Below are 22,749 nucleotides of genomic sequence, written 5' to 3' on the forward strand. Positions count from 1 at the left end.
ATATTAATATTTAACTTTTTTCTACAATTTTTATTATACTTATCATATTTACCATATTTTATATATTTCTCGTATATTACTACATTTATTATACAATATTTATTATATTTATTTGAATTATTATAAGGAATATAATAATTTTTTCTATTATGTGAGATTAATAGTAACGAAACTAATGCTAAACAAGTCACATTATTTCGAAATTAATAATCTACCAGAATACTTGCCTAGAACAAAAGAAATATGACGTAAACCTCCGTGTAATTTGTAAAGCTCTAATAGTCATGCAGACATCTAGGAATACAGCGATACAAGCCTGTGCCACACGTCGTAAAACATTCCCAACTTTTCTCTCTATTTTACTCACGCTCAATATTTCTCACTCTCGTCTCCAAACCACTCAACAAGCGAACGAATGCGAGTTTCCCACTCCCTCGGTAACTGTCGCGATGCGTACCCAACCAGCATCGGTTAAGTGAGCACTACCACACACAATCGATCAATATAACGATGTATCTATATCAACATAACTTATCACAGGGATGAAATGCTTACTATTAAACAAAATCGATGTTCTGTTAGGACTATGCACAATGATTCAGAATTACTTATACGTTTCTAATTACCTCAAATTATTGTTACCTTCTTGCAATATAAATTCCAAAATTGTTAATCAAAGTATAATATGTTATACGAATTAATGATAAGTAAAAATTCGTATTTCGATTGATATAAATAAAAGGATTCCAGATTTGAATACTTTCGTAACGTTAATTTTGTATTAATTAATTGTGAAATTAGCATTCTCGTTTCCCTGAATAGTATAGCTTCCAAATAGTAATTCAACAAATATAATAAAACGAACGCAGGAATTGCGAATCAATTTATAAATTGCTAATTCAAGAAATAAGTTATTAATTAATAAACGTGAATAATAAAATTAAATTATACGATACTTGGATACATCCGGTATAGATACGGATCATGGTGTCGCTAGTGAGTTCCCTGGAAAATCGTCTTAAGGCTGCATAAGCAACAAAAGATGAATCAGCATAATATTAAAATTTCTATTCGTTATAAATTCATTTTATGAATAATAATGAACGGTTCTTCTGGCTAGTATTATATAATACATTACCTTGGTATATTTTCTCTGATCGACCAATTGCGCCTTTTAAAGAAAGTTGAAAAACCAAGTAATAAATGAATTTGTGAATTTTTCTGTATTTCTCAACATCTATATTTATATATTTCTTTAACGTTTAACATTCGATAAACTATAACAATGGGGACACTTGTTTATTAGAATATTTTCGAGAAATCTACAATGAAGAAACCGTCTCGATAATCACTTGATACATATACAATATATATAAATTACTTTCGCACATGCAGATATCTTAAAAAATATGGGTAACACGACAAAATTGTATCCAAGAGAAGAATATTTATGGTAGCCATCTGTAATAAGATTGGTAAGACCAATCATCAGTTAGGTACACGCATAATCGACACGCATAATTCTCGAATTTATTTTTCTTGAAAACGAAACCACCAATGCAATTTTGTCATTCCTGATTTTATCCTTATTTTGAGCCACAGGATACCCTGACTCTCTCTCTCTTTCTCTCTCTCTCTCTCGCTCTCTCTCGCCCTCTCGCTCTGCACCTAATTTTATAATTTTTTATAATATAATAATTTTATTATTTTACCTACTAATTTTACTCCACCCTACATTTTCTCAGATATTTTCATGCTCGGTGATAACTCACACACACACTGATCATAAATATACACAAATAATCTGCCTGGAAGAAAAAAAGGAAAAAAAATAGGGAAAAGACGAGTTGGATTTCACGAACAATTCGACGTCCCATCGCACTATCACGCCACATTTAGCATGTTAATTTCGATTTTGTTCGAAACAGATATCGCGAGTCTGTAAAATTCTGCTCGATTACATCGCGCCACTCTAATGCTTTTCCTTTATCATTCGCAGTAATACATTATGTATACTTCCATTAAAGTATAATATACCATTCCTTGGGAAATGTGGCCGCTAGATTCACAATGAAACCTTTCTCGAACGCCTCCCCATAAGATTTATACGTCTCGAAAAGGAATTACTTACTTAGTGGATTCGTCCCGGTTGCATTTCAGTACCTAGCAAATATGTATATATATATTTTTTCTTCTTCTCGTCCTTCCTCTTCTTCTTCCTGCTCCTCTTCTTTTTCTTCTACTTTGTCGCTGTTCGAGTAACTGGAAGGCTAGCTGCGAAAACGTCCGCGGAACGTGATCTGGATGTAATCAGAACGTAATCAACGGATTGCTTATTACGTTTATTCGCACATATGGAGAGGTTGTTGTACGGCTAACCGTATTAGCACTACCAATTTAACTTGAAACATTAATGACATGCAAATTCAAGTGGCGACACCTGCTTGTTTCCAGATGCAAATTACCTTCTAAGCTGTGTCAGAGACGATACGTTGAAACTCATTGATCTGCGGATGAAGAAGATCATTGGATCATTTAGGTGAGCTTGTCTTTGTGTAATTTGTCTAACCTGTTGACTGAATAATTTGTTAGGAACGTAGGTTTATGCGGTTATGGCAAGTATACAGGGAAGTATTTAGTTTAGTTGGAGTGTAATTCAAGGTAATGTACATAAATACAGTGAATGAGTATAGGTATAGCTAGGTAAGATATAGCTAAGCTTTGGTCTCGTGAATTACTGAAATTAAATAAAAGACATTAGTATAATAATAACTTTCTGTGCATGACAGTGAAGCGTCATTTCAAGTTAAATATATTTATCGTGTTATCGTGTTCGTTTAGTTTGATAGAAATGTTGATTGTTCACTCTGAGAATTAATAAGAATTATGACATATGATGCCGAAATCAATTCATACTGTGGATTTCGTGGAAAAAGAATAAAAAGATTTTTATACAAATACAAAATCTGTAAATAATATTTACTAATTTGTTTATTACTTTTATATCATTTTTAAATTGCTTTTTAAACGATATTTTAATTTCTCTATATTTGAAAAAGATTAGTTAAAAGCAAAATAAGAATTATGATATATGATGCCTAAATCAGTGCATACTGTACATTTCGTGGAAAAAGAATAAAAAGATTTTTATACAAATACAAAATCTGTAAATAATATTTACTAATTTGTTTATTACTTTTATATCATTTTTAAATTGCTTTTTAAACGATATTTTAATTTCGATATATTTGGAAAAAGATTAGTTAAAAGCAAAATAAGAATTATGATATATGATGCCTAAATCAGTGCATACTGTGGATTTCGTGGAAAAAGAATAAAAGAATAAAAAAGAATAAAAAGCAAAAGAATAGAAAGCTTTTTTTAAAAAGAATAAATAAATTAAATACAAAATCTGTAAATAATATTTATTAATTTGTTTATTATTGTTTTATCATTTTTTAACTTGTTATTTAAACGAAATATATTTTAATTTCTTTATATTTAAAAAAGATTATTGTATCGAAATATTAGGTTAGCTAAAAAGTAATGTTAGTATTTTAACAAAAAGGAAGAGAAATTAAATTTTGAATTATAAGATTTTACAATCTTATATTTACTAATTTCTTTATTACTGTTATATCATTTTGTAACTTGTTATTTAAACGAAATATATTTTAATTTCTTTATATTTAAAAAAGATTATTGTATCGAAATATTAGGTTAGCTAAAAAGTAATGTTAGTATTTTAACAAAAAGGAAGAGAAATTAAATTTTGAATTATAAGATTTTACAATCTTGTGAGAATTGATATAATAGTAATTAACGTATCACAAATCATTTACTGCAAAAATCCGAAACTTATTGACCAAAGCAATGTTAATATTTTAACAAAAAGGAAGAGAAATTAAATTTTGAATTATAAGATTTTACAATTTTATGAGAATAGTAATTAAAATCCGAAATTTGGTGACCAACATAATACATCATTTAGATATTACTTTAAATGTATCGGTAAAACTGACATAAATTTACATTGCAAATTACACGCGTCCTTAAATTTGAAATAAAATACAATATTCAAATTCCACGAACGAATTTTTACATAAGAACAAATAATTTGATCGTAAGTAACCGTAATTTAAATATTTGCCTCCTTTCGTGTCTCATTGCTAATTATTTAATTTTAAAATAACGTTTCATATGCATACGTAGAATTCACGGGACCGTAAAATAATTAACCATAGGAGTGATTCAACACTCTAGTGCAAATATAACAAGAAATCAGCAGAAAATTTAATTCCGATGAAAACATTGGCTCACAGCAATATTTGAAATGAAACACTGAATTAATTGCGATATTCATTACTCTGATTTTTAGCGCCGATGGCTTTAAAGTTGGCTTCGATTGGACACGCGCAACTTTCAGTCCAGATGCTCATTACATAGCAGTTGGCTCTTCAGACGGATCCGTTTTCATTTGGTCTGTCGTCACGAACATGATTGAAACTGTGCTGAAAAACCATTCGTAAGTAACTCTTTTCGTCACCAATACACATCCTTAATTATGATTAATCAGTGATAGTAACCTTCATGGTCATTTTTATACGTATCTTCTCTTCTTTTTAACGACACTTTGACCGTTTAAAAGTTTTATGAATAACTCGTAGAATATATTTCTCGAAATTGTAATTAATCGTACGGTACACTATAGATGGAATTTTTCGTTAATTACATTTGAAAACAGAAAAGTTTTATAAAATTCTTGAAACCGAGATTAATTGTATGACTTACTGTTATAACTCTGAAGAGTCTTTAATTATTTGAACCATTTTTTAACACATTGCATACCGCATAGAAATCTCGAAGACATGCCAGGGATCGCACGTTTTGATAAGACAGTGAGTTGACATCTAAGGTCCATAACAAAGGGCACGTGAAAAACGAGAAAACTCGTGAGTGGTACGCAATATGTTAATGATGCATTAATTAATTGAAAGTCTTGTAAAATATATTTCACAAAATTCTCATTATTTATGAAAAAATTACTACGTTATTTTGATTACACATGGAATAGCGTAAACTAAATTTTAAAAAATGTTGAAAATATATCATAAAATGGATTTTGAGAAATTTTTATTGATCGTACAGTCTATTATTTAGCTACTGAAGATAGTACTTTTCCTTAACCTCGATTGAATTATTTAAATATTTAGTAAATTACCCACAAAATATATTTTTAAAAATTCTGATTAATTGCATAGTCCGATATTCATATTTTCTAAATTAGGTAATAAAGGTTAGTCGTGAATTTAGAATAAGAAACGATTGAAAAAATATATATTTCTATATAGCCCATAGTAGATGAATCGTTGTGAATAAAAGCTTTTAACCCTTTGCACTCGAGAGGCGCCCTTCAGTCGCCATTTCATAAAATTTCGAAGCTCGATATTCATAAGTATATCAAATTTCAAATAATGTAACGGTGTGCGAGGTATCGAAACCAAATAATTCTACGTAATAATTATCATACGATTTCTTATTTATTTCTCAAAAAAGTATCGTCAGCTTTGTAACAGAAAATCTTTGAACTCCTATTCTTCTTTGACCGAAAGATTGTCGAGTGCAAAGGGTTAATATTGTCATTGCACATTTAAATTAATACGGGAAAACAAATAATTATCGAGAAAAAATAATATGGGAATACGAGAAAATATATTGTATTATATCCTTGGCCAAGGCATACAAATGAATCTGATATTCAATCTCAAAATCATACAAAGCACGTCATTAACAAAATTTTTAATTTTTACTTTACGGGAACATTAATTTCCAAATAAATAAAATAATTAAGAACCAACAAAATAATTAATGTCTTATATAAACATTTTTTATTTCCATTATAAATACAGTTTCTAGTCCTCTTTGATAATTGAAGTTACATATTTCAAATAATAATTCATGGAAGCAGTGACGTATACATAGAATAAAATTTACAGATCTAATTGAAATTAACGATTTCAAAATTTCTAGGAACACGTTAGACAACTTTTTAAAATTTATTATTTATATCTTTCTTATAAACATAAATTCATTAAAAAATATCTAGGTAATAACAGTTATTTTCCATCCACGATCTTTTATTCTATAAATCCTCGATATCACAATTTCTACGATTACCACAAATTCGAAACATCACAGAGACAAGCGAATAAATTTACGAGCGATTTTGCACATTTTTTCTCGGCATCAAACACCCTAAAAATTGAAATGTCATGGCTGTAGAACCACAAATATTAGTTCTCCATAGCTAGCGTACGTCGGTTACGACCATACGTATGAAATCGTGCAATCACCAACAAGCCTATCTCAATAGTACGGGTAGTAGGCAAACATTGTAGTGATGCAACAACAATTGGTGATCCATGCTATCAATTCTCGCTGTTCGGAATAACCACTTACATTAATTTCATTATATTTGATTTAATCGCACAGACTTAGGTCTACGATTAATCGTACTAATCGTGTTTCTATTTGCGTCCCTTCATCCATTACACTAATCATTGCACCCTGTTTAAGGTAGGTAAGAATTGTTATCTATCAATCGCTATAATTTACTATAGCACTGAACAATTATTGATATTTACCAATTAAGTGATATATCAATGAACAGTCCAATCCCTTGACTATATTATTTATCATTAACACTTATAATTTTGCCATTTTTATCATAAATAGTTATTCATTAATTACCATAATTTATTACACGCGTATTACTGTCACGTTGGACACTCGTTTTAAATTATTATTCACTGCAGAACATATATGACGCGAACGACCATACTTCACGCAATTAGGATAGCAAAAAGGCACGTACACAGAAAGGATTAAATAATGCAGTATACTGTAATAAAGATTCTATTATGGTTCCCCGTGAACATTATGTAAAACTCGACACCCAACGTGTTAAATAATTTTTTACATTTATTACTGAAATTACTGTATAGTTCAAGTTTTTCACCCCTCGATTTATTATTAACCCATCAATTGGCCTTTTTCAAAGGCGATAGCTGTTCGAAAATCGATAGACACGATTTAGGAAACTGGTTATTAAATCGTATCTCGCCGGCAATATGTAGAAAATTAATTCGTTGTTAAACTGTGTGTAATAGTGTAATAGCAGGTATCTCGAGCATAAAGCTTCAATTTACAGCATTAACCTGCATAAAAATGATCATCGACCAGGAAATATAACATAGTATATCCCGAGTTTTTGGTAACTTTCATCCACGCAGTTCTCAATTTATGGTCGTAATAAAGGCGACTGGAAGATGCTGGAAGCTACATTCTGCGAGCAGAAAATCGCGTAAATCGCTTGCGCGCGTTATTTAAAGATACTGAGAAATAATCGCGCGTTTATTTTACCGGCGCGCTGGTATCGATACCGAATACCGTTACATAATTTGCTGCTAAAATTACTATCGATCGATCGCCTCTAGTACACCGGTCTTTAAGCATCGGCTTTTTGCGAATTCCGTTTGAATTTTCCACCTTATGCCTTTGCCGAAGCCGCAACGATGTAGCTAAATAAGCGGACATTAAAAGCACGTTAACATCGAATTAAAAGTCATTTTAAGGCGACCACTCAATCGTGCGCGCAGCCGCGCCGCGCAGCTTCCTCCTGGCTCCATCTACATCCCCCCACTTTGTTGCCGCTAACGCAACCGGCCGATCGTCTCAACTCTACCCACATTCATGAAGATATTCGAACGTTTACATGCACTGCTTTTAACGAGTATTTAATACGATGTACATAAATGCATGCTAAATTGAAGCATTCGAAGGAATAATGATGTAAATAGTACGGGAAGAGTCTGGGATTATAATATTTATAATTCGCTTACTACAAACGTGCGCCATTGCTCGATCACAAGAAATCGGTTCTTATATCGTGTGAATGATCTACCACTACAGGTTGCATAACTCTCACTGTTATACTTTGTAAAGAATGTGTAATAAAGTAAAATTAAATTTAGTTTCAAAATATTCGAGAACAATGAATAACATTAGTTGAGAACACCGTTAATTGTTAGGTAAGAAGTTTGAATATTATCTTTACTCATCTTGCGTTACTTAGGTCAGCCTTATAACAACTTCGCAGGGAACTCACTAGCGCCACCGTAACCCGTATCTCTAACGAATGCGATATAAATATCCTGTATGTATCGTTAAATTATTTTGTAACTTTAGCGTTATAATCCGGAGCTTTTCCCCGGTTTAACGTACACATTTCAGTCACTGAACGTAGCAAATGTAGGCGTTTGACTAGTTTCGTGTGTGAGTTTATGTATACGCGCTGAGTTCGTGCGTTAAAGCATCGAATCGTTCGTAATTGTAGTTAGCATCTTCGAGTGCTTTGCATACGTGCATACAACTAGCACTGACTCGAAAACTTCGTCGTGTGTTCCCCAGTCGATGGCGTGCACACGTTCGACCGCATGCATCCCCTAACCTTCGCCTAGTAAAGTGGCAAGGTACGGAAAAATATTTCGGCGTGACCTGATTTCCTTCTCCGACTCTTCTAGTTATATATACGCGGACACACCCGCCCATTCCGAGTAGTCCTGTACACATAATATTTATATACATGCATATATTAAATATATATATTTAAATGTGCATGTGTGTGTGTATGTGTATATGGGATACATCGCGATATCACAAATTTATACGGTAGCCTCGATGCCAGCAACTTCTTCAAGCCGTCGTGTCGGTTCCCGCAATTCAAACTGTCGCATCGAACCAACGAGTACTCTTCGTTTAGAAGGTATGTACAGTACGGGACAAAATCATAGCACGGTCTATAATTTTTACTGTTCCTTGGAATTCGTGTAATATATGCAAATGCTACATACGCAATCAAATAATGCATTTCTTAATAGTATGATAAGAGATTAGCCACATTTTCCACTTTTTTCTTTTTTTAGAAATTTTATCTTCTTATGTGAAAAATGCCTGTAACAAAATGGTAGCCTAAGTGCGAAAAAGATGAATCAATCGGATTTCATTTTCTCAGAAAGGAAATCATTTTAAGTTTAGGAAAGAAATAAATTCGAACTATGAATTTCTGAGAAATGAAATTTACGAAAATATTCCATAGACATTGTATAATTGCCTCTATTAGAATATAATTTCTGACGATTTATAAATGTGATTTGATAACGTATAATAATTACAATTAATGTACAAAAGTAAATGGACAGCGAGGTGTGAAAGAATTTTAATTATTACTGGAGACAAAAGACTTTTGTGGCCCAGTATATAGTATCTAATAATGATTTTCTTCTGTGCCTACTTTATTTTTTTGATCATTTAAAAATTTTGGTTTATTCTTCTTTCAACTCGTCTATTGATAAAGGGTTTGGTCTTTTATGGAACCGGGATTTAAAAGAATTTTAATTAACATCGGAAATATCGTTACAATTTATATTGGATACTTTTAAATTTTTAAAAATTCTTTTCCGATCACTTTTCTCGTTAAAAATTTATAGAAAAAAAACGTGGAAAAATTTTCTTGACTATAAAGTTTCATATAAATAAAAGTAATCATCCTGACACACATTCCATTCATTACACCGGGTGCTTTCTTATGAATAATTAATTAACTGAAAGGAATAACACAATTACGACACACAGTGGGGAATTTCGTCTCAGAGCTTGCTAAAATATGAAGCATTTTTCGGTGTGTACAAAAGATTGTATATTTGGATTTCAAAGATAAAAAGGAAACAAAATGGCGGAACCAAAATACCAGACAGATTAAACCGAACCTTGGTATCCGTGGTGAAAATCACCGATTTCAAATTCAAAGTGAAAATTATAAGAAACAAAATGGCGTTTTCAAATGACTCTTCTGTCGAATTGCACGGGATCACTATTCCTAATTCACTATTTCCGAGCTTCATCCGATCGTAATACCCTATCAATATCCACAAAGAAATTTCCACGGTCCTTCTTCGCTTGCACGTTTTTCTTCTCGAATTATTGATCAGCTATCGGGAAAAATGATAAACAATCGAACCGATATCGCGGTATCATGGGGTTCTTCTAACCGTGAGACCTCTGGCGGCAAAACAGAAGACGCGACAAGCGAGCGAAAGAGGGCCGTGGAGAAAAACAAGAGCCAACTATCCGCTTCTTTTCCAGTCATCACACCGGTGATCGTTTTCACTCGAATTTCACGGTAGATACATCGCGAGATCCGTTCTACAATTATCCGTTCCTTCCTTCCCCTTTCTTAGTCGTTGACCGCTTCGTCCTCGGCCTCCTCGAGTTTCCCAAGGACGCAGGATCTTCGGTGGTGGTTTCTATGGGAGAGCCCAGCGGGCGGTTGTAGTTCAGCGTGCACCTAAGTACCGGTCGTATCGAAAAATAGCTTTAAGCACCGGTCACGTAGAAGCTGGTCCAGTGAGTTGGTATGCGTGCGTGATTTTGCCGGTGTATGCGCACGTTTCACTGTTATTACTTTCACCGTGGCTGAAACCGGCGCTCGTGGTCAGCGTCATCTTTCGTCGTCATCTCTCCTAGTCGTCCTCATCACCTTCGTTCTCTGTCGTTCTACCCGTATACCCGTGATCGTCGGACGTACGAGCTGGATCGTGTAATTCATACGTTGCGGCGCGTACTCGCGCGCTCAGGAATCCCCGGGACTAACTTAATAAGCGCCTCGCCCTTTCACCCCCTCTCTCTCGCCGCGCTCTACCCCCACCACGCGCCGATGCCCCCACTCCCGGCCGGCGTCGGAGCCTGCTGCGCTGCGGAGACTCTACAGTCCCGTATTTAATGCGCGATCTCGAAAGTCCGGATACACGTAGCTCCATCTATCACGGATAACGCGTGAGATTCGGCCGTTTCGCGAAATCCTGGCACGCAAACCACCGCAATGGATATGTAACTGCGAGTTAGACTCCGAGTTAACAGATTACCAGAGGCAATCCTCTTCTTATTTGTCGGCTGCCCTCCCCGCAGAGATAGGAAAAATTCCTATCCGCGAACCAGTCCTGATAAAAGTCAAAGGGCGGTTTCCACGACTCGAGGAAACATAACTATTCGCGACTTTGCCATTCCCCTCTTTTATGTCCTGATAAAACCTCCCCTCTTTCCGATACGCTATACTTAGGTCTATTTTTATTGATTTTCTAGAGGAACGTTTATAACCGTGGCATATATGATTATTAACATTCGTAATATTGGGGTGGGAATTTGATATCGGAAACTGGCTGGAGTATAATTGTACCTCGACGCTCTATTTGCGAGTTGTGATACTCGTGGTCTTGGGCAGATTCTATTAATAACAAATTTATGCGACAATAAAATAAAAATTAGGTGCGACGATGCAGGTTTCGATTGTCCTTTTTTGTTTTTCAGAAAATTTTTTCGAAATATACAGCGACTAATAACAGATATCACGCTACTATGGTCGCTTTCGCGCGTGATCCAATGTTTAGGCTCAGTTACTGGTGAACCACCCTGTATATGCGAATTAGGCTGTCGAATAAATATATCATATAATACTATATATAAGTTTTATATTGAATATATCATATAATAATGAATATAAATTTATCATTTGCAATTAATACAAAGAATTATACGTATTTATGATATTATATATGTATTATTAGGTTGGTATCATTAGGTTGGCCAATAAGTTGCACGAGATTTTTGTTCTAGATGTTGCTTCGTTGCAAACTCTTCTTTTTCAGAATAAAGCAGTGTTCCTATCCCTTTAAATATTATATTATCACATGCTATATGCACGTTATACGATAAATATTTTTCTGCGAAAAATTACTATTATTTTTACTAAAACCACCTAATTATATTTATAAAAACCAGCCCAATATTAAACGAGGGTTGAATAATTTAGTACAGTTTCCACGAACATGAATTTTTTCATTCGTTTCAGGTGCAAGGGGTTATTTTCTAATTAAGCTAATTTGGTTTTTAATAAACGTGAACTCAATTTCAGTAAATTTCATATTTCTAGTATCAATTCGTCAATATGTGCATCTTTAGTGCTTATGCAAAACCTGTTATTAATTGAATAGTTTCCTACATTTAAAAATTCTGGAACAAGAGCATAATTAAATGTTATTAAATATATTTCAAGTTTCAAGAAAATGAAGGGTAGAATGCTTTTTTTCCAGAAAATCGGTATTTGGTTTCTTGTAAATTCATTCATGAAGACACATATCAAAATGGTCGACATCTTGCACCATTATTATGTATTTAGGAATAAAAGAGATAATGAGCAAGATTAAATTGGAATTTAAAGCTTGGTTGGTATGACATTTTTTCAAGTTTTGTTCCTGGTTAATTTAAAGGCATAGAATTTTTCTCTTGATGTATGATTATGACAATCTATTATAGGTAAGTAATATGCATTTTTTGCAGCTGGAATTATATTCCACAATCACGGTTCAATTATAGTGCTTAATTCGAGGGTAATTTGCAATTGAACAGAATAGGGAACAGCCACGATCTCTTATTCCCTGTTTTATGTGAGCTATATTTAGAGTAGAGCTATACAAGCTTTACTCGTAGTGAAACTAGCTTTCTCCACTTCGCCTTCTCCACCAAGGAAATCAAGGTGCTAGTCGTATGCGCCCTATGCACATCTCGTGGTCTGGAGATGCGATGAATTGTTGTTAAAATCGTGAAATAGAATACCTGAATCTGACTTTTTTCCTCGTGAAGTTTTTCCCCCTTTTAGATGATTCAACTTAAGTCCTTTTAGGGAATAAACATTAATTCCGTGAAGACATGACACTTTTTCTCGTATTTCAAAAAATTATTAAAAATTGGGAAAATATTATGTTATATAATATATAATATATTTAATACAATATAATAGTTTATTATAACGTAGTTCTAATACATAAAATTATCTTATATTGCATAATATTTATTTATTTGTTCATAATGAACGAGCATACAAGCCTAACTCTTCAATATAGAAGTATAGTAAAGAAACCTAATGAATATTATTTAAAAAATGTTCTATAAAAATTTATTATTTACCGAATGTGCAAAAAGTAACTCTAATATAAATTTATATTAAATGACTAAATTATTGAATTAAATTTTATGTATATATAATAAATGAAGTAATAATTTCATTATTCTTATTATAGCTGATATTCTTTTGTTTCAAGAATTTTTCTCAGCTTCTTATTTTCGTTGGATATAAGCTTATGTTATAACCTGCATTTCCTCCAAACAGCTGTAATGAAAATAAGGTAACTGATTATAGTTCTCCATACCAGAAGGGTTAACTGAAATATGAGGGGGACGTAACTGCAGAAAGCTTAAAAGCAACATCTAATTATAAATTGTCACTATATGGTAAAATATTCGAGGAATGGGGAAGCGAAGTTGCATGATGTATCTAACATGTAGCTGGTACTGATTTAAAAAATTTTAAACATCTACCTTGGCCCCCTTGTAACTGAAAGCTTTTTTTCTCTGTAAATGGGGACAGTTTCTGCTAGTATGGATAAGATACACGTACAAACTTTGAAGAATATATATTATTATAATTAATTATAGTGCAACACGTGAAAATGTATTATTGTTCACAGAATGTTTACATATACCTTCAGAAAATGATCACACGAGGATAGAAAATAGTACTCAAAATTTTGTAAATTCTTATGTCGACAAATTCTTGTTATTAATGCAAAAATACAAAACATAATGGAATATAAGGAAGAAATGATTATGAAATTAAGTATGTAATGATTAGAGCTAAAGTTGAAATAATTTATTTATTTATTTTTTTTTTGAGTGAATTGTTAGATGGTATATGTATAACAAAATAGCACGAAAACGTTAGGAACTTTGTTAGTTTAATAAGACATCAATTCATTTGTAAATAAGTAGTTTTATATCGGTATATGATTCTTGCATGATTCCTAGAAGAAGAATTCGAGCGTCGTTGCTTCCGAAAAACGATAACCGTATTTAACCTGAATAACTTTGACGTAAATCGTTGATAGAGATATCAGATCTTTAAAACTTGCTCTCACCGCCGTGTAAAATATCTGAATTTCCAATCGCATAAAATTCAGTTAATCTGTGTATTACGGTGAAAGTAAACGAAGTTAAATTACCGTAAATTTGACCTGCAGTGTCAGCTACATCGTCATTGGGTAACATGAAAATTCGTAGAATAATATCGATAAATCGTGTAATAAATTGGCTTTATAATATAATATTTCTCCCGTCTCTTTTGTTAAATGTTTCCATACGGTAATTATATGGTTAATAAATAATTACACGTTAAATTTATGCAAATTAATGAGATAGATAATATCATGGAATAAAAATACGTCCTTTTTATAAAATATATTTCTACAATACATATAATGGGAAGTAAAAACAAATTTATCCGTCTATTTACAAGCAAGTGTTAATAAATATCTGTAAAAAATAGTCATACATAAAATTAGTTAATATTAATGGCGTTGATTTAAATTTATTCGTATCATATTTAATTTAAAAAAGTAGAAACCAAAAGCATAAAATCATTTAACATTTATTAAATTATTTTGTTTAAAATGAAACCAATGCATTAATAAAAACTATATGTTGAAATGTAAATGACTAATTAATAGTTTATATCTGAGCATAATTTATTTAAATTTGACTTTCTTTGATCTTTCTCGATTTTTGTAGAGACGTATAATTTTAATATTTCTGCAGTTTTTCCTGAGGATTATTTGTTAGATGTTATATGTTATATTATTGTTATGTTATGCTATTAATAATTTATATACCTTTCATATACTTATATGTATATCATATTTAATTATCCAATTAAATTTCATTAAACAAAACATTAATTACGAATGATAAACACCATAACACAATAATCATTCGTTGTATATACATTAGCCTCAATTACGTAAATTTCGTTAAACTGAAAATAAATTACAAATTATCGAAACGAATGACAAACATTTCATACGAACAATTTATTCGAAAGCTCGTGTTAATATTAATATTCTAAAAATTAAATATTCGAGTCATTAAGTATTTTCACTAATATTATTAATATCGTTTACATTATTAAGGTTATGAAATTAAAATACGCCATGTTAGTATTATAAAATTATACTCTTTGATCCCTCCTTTACATACACTTACACTACGCTTAATTATCCAATTAAACACTAAGTCAAAAACTAATCACGAATATTCAAAGCGAAGAATAAATTTATCGAAAGGGGGATTAAGAGCAATTAAAATTTCATTTCTTCGCCTGGCAATTACCCTGAACTTCCCTAATCCCATATGAACGCATCGCAACAATAAAAGCCAGAATTCAAAACGTAAACATTCACGCTTCCATTCGATGTAGATCCTTTCTACACGCTAATTAAGTGTCTAAAATAGATTACACCGTTATTTACATTTCAAATTTCACCCGACTGGTTTAAACGCAGCCAACTCGCTTCCTCCTCGGTTGCCAACTAGTTCCCCATCAAGAAAAATCCCATCGATCGAGGATCGCAGCCAAAGACGTGTTCGCCCTAACAGATAAGCAAAATAATCTGAACCGTCGTTAAACTCGAGCATCCAGAATGCGGAAAATGGAAGGAAGTGTTCATGGCACAATGGTTTTCCCACGTGTACGCGAGGAGAAGCGGAATAAAAGCTATCATTCCGCCACGAGGCAGCGATACCTTGATTTGTGTAACTTGTTATTAATAAATAAGTGCGTAGCGAGGCGTGGTAACAGCGCGGGTTATTATTCTTTTCAGCGGTAACTGACAAGTAACAGCATCTCATAAACATTACTGCGCCATATTTCAGTCACGCACGCATTTATGGCGATTTTGTTTTGTACTTTACGAGAGGATCGCTCACCGCGATAGTTAGAGGGTATAACTGGACCCCTAAGGAAGTAGTTCGATTAGTATATTTCATGGCTTTTTGCAAGTATTTCGTGTTTTCTACGATGCATCCTCAGTCCTACCTTCCGCGCATGTTGCCATTTGCCAATAATGACCTAGCCTCAATGACAGGACACTTTGCCGCTTTTTAGGCGTCAGCGTTACGTGTTTATGGTGGTAGCCCTTGTTTAAGGTTTCTCTTCTTTCTCGCAGCAGGAAGTATTATTGTTTCGTATGGTCTCATCCAGCCTGACGTTGCGTCGTTAGGCCCCGAGGTGAAGGATAGCTAACAACCTGGCCGTGAAGTGTTGAAAAGAGTAACGCCCCCTAGTTAGGGAACTATGACGAATTACACGCGTATTTGACAGTGGTATTCGGAGACGCGAATTGCTATTCGAAGCCACTACCGAAAGCGATAAATCAGTCAACGGTATTTAATATCGCGACAGGGTTATTAAAACGGATCGGGAAATCAGCCTAATAGACAACTGTCGACACATGCTGATATTCCAGGCGAAACGAGCCCTCTGGATATATAAAGCAAATAATTTCCCCGTCTTGATCTTTCGAAGCGACATTATCTCGAGATTTACTTTGAACTTGTACCGTTATTATTGCCGAGGGCTGCAGTTCTGCATATTTACTGCACATTCATAAATACCGTTCGCATAAAGTGAAAATGATAAAATGAACTGTTTGGTGCGAGCAGCGTAATATGAAATGAAATAGCGGCGATAGCAGATTAGTCACAATCTTTCATTTTGGATAACTTGTTTATAAGTTGGTTAAGGTTAAAGTATATATTAGGATAATAAGGAAGTCGGAGTAATAAAGAGATATGGGTCTTATAATAATAAGGAAGCGAGTGATGTTATTGATAATCGCGAACATGGACGGTACAATTATAATGAATGGTTAATAATGTTTTACTAGAGAGACGTATGAATCTGTTTAGGGGAATGATTTATCTAAGCAATCTGTTCTTAAACAATGAAAATATAAACATATCGATGAAGAATATACACTCGAATAGGAATATTCGTTGATGAAAGTGTTCCAACGATTACGTTTCCTATGCCTAACGAGAGAAGTATAGTATAAACCTTGAACCTAAACGTTTCAAACGATGTATGTATGTATGTATAGCGAGGAAGAAGTCCCGGTATTGTACCAGTATACTGCGTTTATTGGAGATATCGACCATGGTGGCGCTAGTGTACTCGATGGAATATCGTCTTATTGTTAGGACTGTCATACTAACAGAGATGGATTGACATAACACACTGCATTTTTTCATACTTGCATAGTTTATACCTTTGCATTTGACACTGCATATTTGTAATAAATATACTCTAAATATTTCATATCTTTACTTTCATATTAACATTGGTATTGTACCAGTATAGTACGTTTATTGGAGATATCGACCATGGTGGCGCTAGTGTACTCGATGGAATATCGTCTTATTGTTAGAACTGTCATAGTAATAGAGATGGATTGACATGACACACTGCATTTTTTCATACTTGCATAGTTTATACCTTTGCATTTGACACTGCATATTTGTAATAAATATACTCTAAATATTTCATATCTTTACTTTCATATTAACATTGGTATTGTACCAGTATACTGCGTTTATTGGAGATACCGACCATGGTGGCGCTAGTGTACTCGATGGAATATCGTCTTATTGTTAGGACTGTCATAGTAACAGAAATGGATTGACATAACACACTGCATTTTTTCATACTTGCATATTTTATACCTTTGCATTCGACACTGCATATTTATAATAAATATACTCTAAATATTTCATATCTTTACTTTCATATTAACATTGTTATTATTATTAATAATATTCGATATTTACCGAATAATGTATTGGGAATTTATAATGCTTACCCATTTCGTATGCAGCAGTTAATTCTAATTAGCATGTAATTATGTATTACACAATAAATCTCTACAAATATTTTACATATTGCGTTACACGATAAAATTACGAACTGCTTTGAAAACGTAATAATCTTATTCGCAATATTAATATTTATGATACTACTCTAAAAAATATTACATTATCTAATGTATACAAATATCTACTGATATAAATATCGAATTATTTTCCAATTTCACTGATATACCGAATCTCGAGACATTCGGAATAGAATAGAATACTTCTTACTACGACTGTATTCTGCAATATCACCTGAAACTAAAGCAAAACAGGAGGTGCTCGGATGCGTACAAGTAAAATCAACGGAAGACGAAAATTAGATGCCTTTGCGCGCGTATTAACTCCGCGATAAATAGAGAAATCTAAACAGCAATTTGAAGATTGCTACAAAGTAGATTCCTGCAGATGCAACGTCGTGCATGAACTAATTGCCAAGTGAAACGTCAGGGAACATCTAACGAGATTAATTGTACTAATGGGACTAATTGTAATACCCAGCGACTGCATCGATGTAGAGACACCAAGGACGAACCTAACAAATTGCGAAATTTCCCCAGCAAGGGTAAGCGGAGATTCTAAACTTGACCACTTCGGAGGCTCGATCCTCGAAGAAGGGCCACTGATTGCCAGGTAGAAGTCGCGATCAACGGTTAATATTAGGTTAGGTATTAATCGAGCATGCCGGACCACACCGGTATTATTGGGTCTCCCTAATTGTACAGATATAATATACTACCGGACACCTAAATATGGGAATCACCTTTAACACTCGTTGCTCTCTTATTCAACCCACGGGTCCTCTAATAAGCGAGCTGCCGATAATGCTAAAACTGGCGGTAGCGAGGCTAGCCAACGATTTACGGCGATGCTTTACGACCGTGCCGAGTAAATATTTACAGATGTCGTAAACGCAACAGCGGCAATTAGTTGATGTATTCATAAATTTCTTCGATCGATTATTATTACGCCGTTGGATGAAATACGGCTGTGGCCTAATCATCGAAGCGCAAGGGAGTACACGAGAGCTTCCTTATCCGAGTGTGTTGGGTCTGGTTCGTGAACTGGCCTCACTCGAGTGACGCGAATTTCAGCCAACCTCTGTCGAGGATTCACGGGTAACTGTAAGGAATCGATATCACCAAGGAATTAAACACGGCTGTTAGTCGATACGAAGGGCGACTAATGAAAATTCAGACTGGTGGGAGGAACGGTAAACACGTCAGGCGAAAAAGATTACATTATATTGGCTGAACGTGCGGATGCGTGTGTAGGTACACTTGTACGGATACCGGTTGTTCCGAACAGCCAGGAAACCAATCTCCCTGGCATTCCCTGATGAGTATCAGACGGATTTCATTGTCGCCCGGCGTAACGAAGCATCGTCAGAGATCAATTGCCCCGTAGCACTCTTTTCGCCTAACTCGATTTCGTTTCTGGGGCAATGATCGGCTGGTCCGGCACGATATTATGTCATTTATCTTCGTCGTATCTTCGAAAGGCAAGCACTGGTGAGCTCTTTATCTGTTTTTCCCATTCCTGGTCCCATCGTGCCAGGAGCCGGCAGCTGGTACGGATATACATGTCAGCCCGGCCTCGTGCTGCCTTCTCTTCCACCCTCGTTGCTTCATATTTCCCTCCCATTTCTACCTTAACAATTCCCATTTTCCTTTTTCGTCGTTATATTTTCCTATCGATGATCAATTTTCGATAAAACCTCTCCATCAAGTACACATAGTCCGTTTTTAGTGCGGTCACTGGCGACGGTTTGAATCTTTTAGCCCGCTCGTTGCGCATCTTACGTAACTTGCATTTCTGCATGTTTCTACATACCTATATTTCTCTTGTTTTTAAATTTTCAACTTTCCAGTTATTCTTTCGAAGCTTGTTTTCTTTTCGGCTGTCTGATTTGGTAAGGAATCATTGGTTAGGAAGTAGGAAGTTTAGTATGTCTCCTGAGTATATTTTTATGAGTGAATATGGTAAAATCGATGGTTATGATTCACGGTGGATTGGGATATTATAAATTTTTTAGTGAAGTTATTCGTAGAGTTAATTAAATTATTAATCTACAACGGAGATTTTTGATAAATTAAATTAACACGAATTACAATAAATGTGTTGAATAGAAACAGACCAATATTTTATTGAAATAGATTATAATGAATAAATAAAAGGGATATGAATTAAAATATATTATATACGTGGGATAAAAAAAGATCAGAATAAGTTAAATTGATTATTGCATAACTTATAAAATGATCAGAAAAATAATTTATTTTAAGCTGAATATTTTAATGAAATCAATAAAATGTATAATATTATGGAAAGTTCTGCTTCAATTTCTTGTCCATGATCAATTAAAATCTCGAAATTGTATGTAATATATTAAATCTCTGTACCTTTAATGAAGCTGTTTCTCCTGAATTACTAACCTACTTCTACTCGGTCTAGATATATGAATGGTGGCGGTGAATAGTGAAAGGACTGTGTAGTAGTTTGTAAGGGAGGTATACAAGGACCGAGACACTACGTAGTCCTGTGAGTAGAGACTAAATTACTAACTAGTATATTGGAACTACACGTTGATTTCAAGAAAATAATTATTTATTCAATTAGTAAGGAAAGCTACTGATTACGCCATTGTGCAGAGGTAAAATTGATTGGATGTTACAGAAATAAACCGATTTCTCTTATATTATTAATATACACCCTAACGAAATAATTATAATTTTTGGATTTCACGAATGTGAGAAGTTCGATGCTTAAAATAAAAATAAATTAAATTCTCGCTGTCGAAAACTTTTACCATTTAAATTGGAATTTAATCAATTGGTTTATGTAATTTCGTAATAATTAACTGAGGAAGATTTTCAATGGAAAGATAAAATGAAACATTTATTGCTTTTTCAATGGTATTATTATAAAAACACGTATTTTGGAATTAACCATTTACATTTGCGTTCTGCAAAGATTATTTAAATAAATTTCAAAAAATAATAATCTGATAATATATATGATCCGTTTACTTTGAAAGTGGTGCGAGTCCATTTTCTGTTGTTTCGAGCAAATTAAAGGTTAGCATATTTGTTAATTAAAAAATATACAAAATATAATTATATCAAGTCTGGCAATGTTTCTACTAGTTTATCAATATATAATTTGACTATATAAATTTCTTTCATGCAAATAGACTTACACTACTTTCATAATCAATGGTTACCCAATTTCTTTTCTCAACTAATTTTAATTTGAACAAAGCATTGGCATTTTTTAAAATATTAAATACTAACTGGTTACAACTAAAAAGTTGACACTAAATTAAGCATAAATTACGTGATATTTAATTCTTTTTTTTAAATAGACTTGCATCATTTTCGAAATAAACGGTTCATATATTAACTCATTGCACTTGGCAATTTTTTCGTTACAGAAAAATAGTAATTCGAAGACTTTTGCCATAAAGTCGACGATATTTTTAAAACGATAAATAAGAAACCATATACAAATTAAGATGTAGAATTATTTTATTATATTCCACGCATCGTTGGGTAATTTTAAATTTGATATATTAATTAACATCGATCTTTAGAATTTGATTAAATGGCGACTGCAAATCGCCTCTCGAGTGCAAAGAGTTAATATTATTTTTGCCAAAAGTTGCTTCATATTTATGGAAGCACAGTTAGTTAACAACCCAAATATCCTGAAACTAATAATTTCGATACATTTGACAAACCTGGTGCTAAGAATTCTTCCAAGTGATAAAAGAACCTTTCAGTTCTCTCTAAGAATATGCAAATTCGATACCAAATATCGGACTAAACTATTGTAAATGGGAAACGAAATATCAAATTATCTGACCATGTTTAATAATAAAAAGCCACATATCAAACGTGTAGATGGAATTAAGGTACAATAATTCAACCTAGAATAAACATTAACAAAGAAAATGCGAATATGTGATCGGACATTGCTTAGAGAGCGCCTTAATCTTGAAATAGTGCGACAAAGCAGCTTCGCATTTGTACGAACAGTTGTAACAGTCCTGTTGAAATCCTAGCAGCCACCCACACGTGTGTCTAATCGTCTTAAAACCTCGGAGAATAGACAAATTGCTATTTCTCTTCGACACAGTTCGTGTTCCTTCGCCTGTCCGAAGACTCGCGAAGACTCGCCTGTATTAATACTTAATAGACACCGTAAATTCATCAACATGTGCACCATGGGTGCACGTATCCCCTTATCTCTGAAGCTGCAGGGACCCTGAGCCGCCATAAATCGATAAAAGTAACGCGACTGATGCACCTAAAGTAATGCCAACGGCCTCTCTTTTCACTTTATAATTTACCTTAATTTCGGGCTATTCGAAACAAAAAGCTGCTAAAAGGATACTGTTACATGCTTATCTCTATCACAGAGCTTCGGCTAATTTCTATGATATTCGATACAATATCCTTATATTATATTCCTATCAGATTAGCATAAATCTCTCCTTCTGATGCACGCCGTTGCACGTAATAATCAAGTAGGAAGTTTTATTAACCGACAGACTTATCTGCACTTCCTGTTAACTCTACGAGATGGCTGTGTGATTGAATTTGCTTCTCGTGTTTCGCGTTTAAGAGGCCTAATGATTGTAATTTTTGGAGGAACACTCTAGCCCCTCTTTTTGCCATCTGACTGCCAGCAGCCTGTGATTACTTAAAATGCGAGTAAAATGTGTTTAAACCTCCGGTGAACGTTTGTTACGCAAAGCTGGAAATACTGTAATCAGACATATCGATGCATGGGTTTGCCTCGGCTCCTTTTCCAGGTAATGCAGTAATTTCAATCTGT

At 33.5% G+C, this 22,749-nt stretch overlaps 1 protein-coding gene across 1 annotated transcript in view; it reads left to right on the top strand.

Annotated features, from left to right (window-relative positions):
- The window catches only part of Atg16 (Autophagy-related 16), a 101,796-nt gene that overhangs the window by 40,758 nt on the left and 38,289 nt on the right, over window positions 1-22,749 (top strand). The window contains exons 3-4 of the mRNA XM_017904118.1: window positions 2,455-2,539; window positions 4,379-4,525. Of these exons, the coding sequence (XP_017759607.1) occupies window positions 2,455-2,539; window positions 4,379-4,525 (232 nt within the window). The remainder of the gene's footprint in view (window positions 1-2,454; window positions 2,540-4,378; window positions 4,526-22,749) is intronic.

The sequence above is a fragment of the Eufriesea mexicana genome, unplaced genomic scaffold (assembly GCF_001483705.2).
Source record: "Eufriesea mexicana isolate 0111107269 unplaced genomic scaffold, ASM148370v2 scaffold2665, whole genome shotgun sequence".
NCBI classification, from domain to species: domain Eukaryota; kingdom Metazoa; phylum Arthropoda; class Insecta; order Hymenoptera; family Apidae; genus Eufriesea; species Eufriesea mexicana.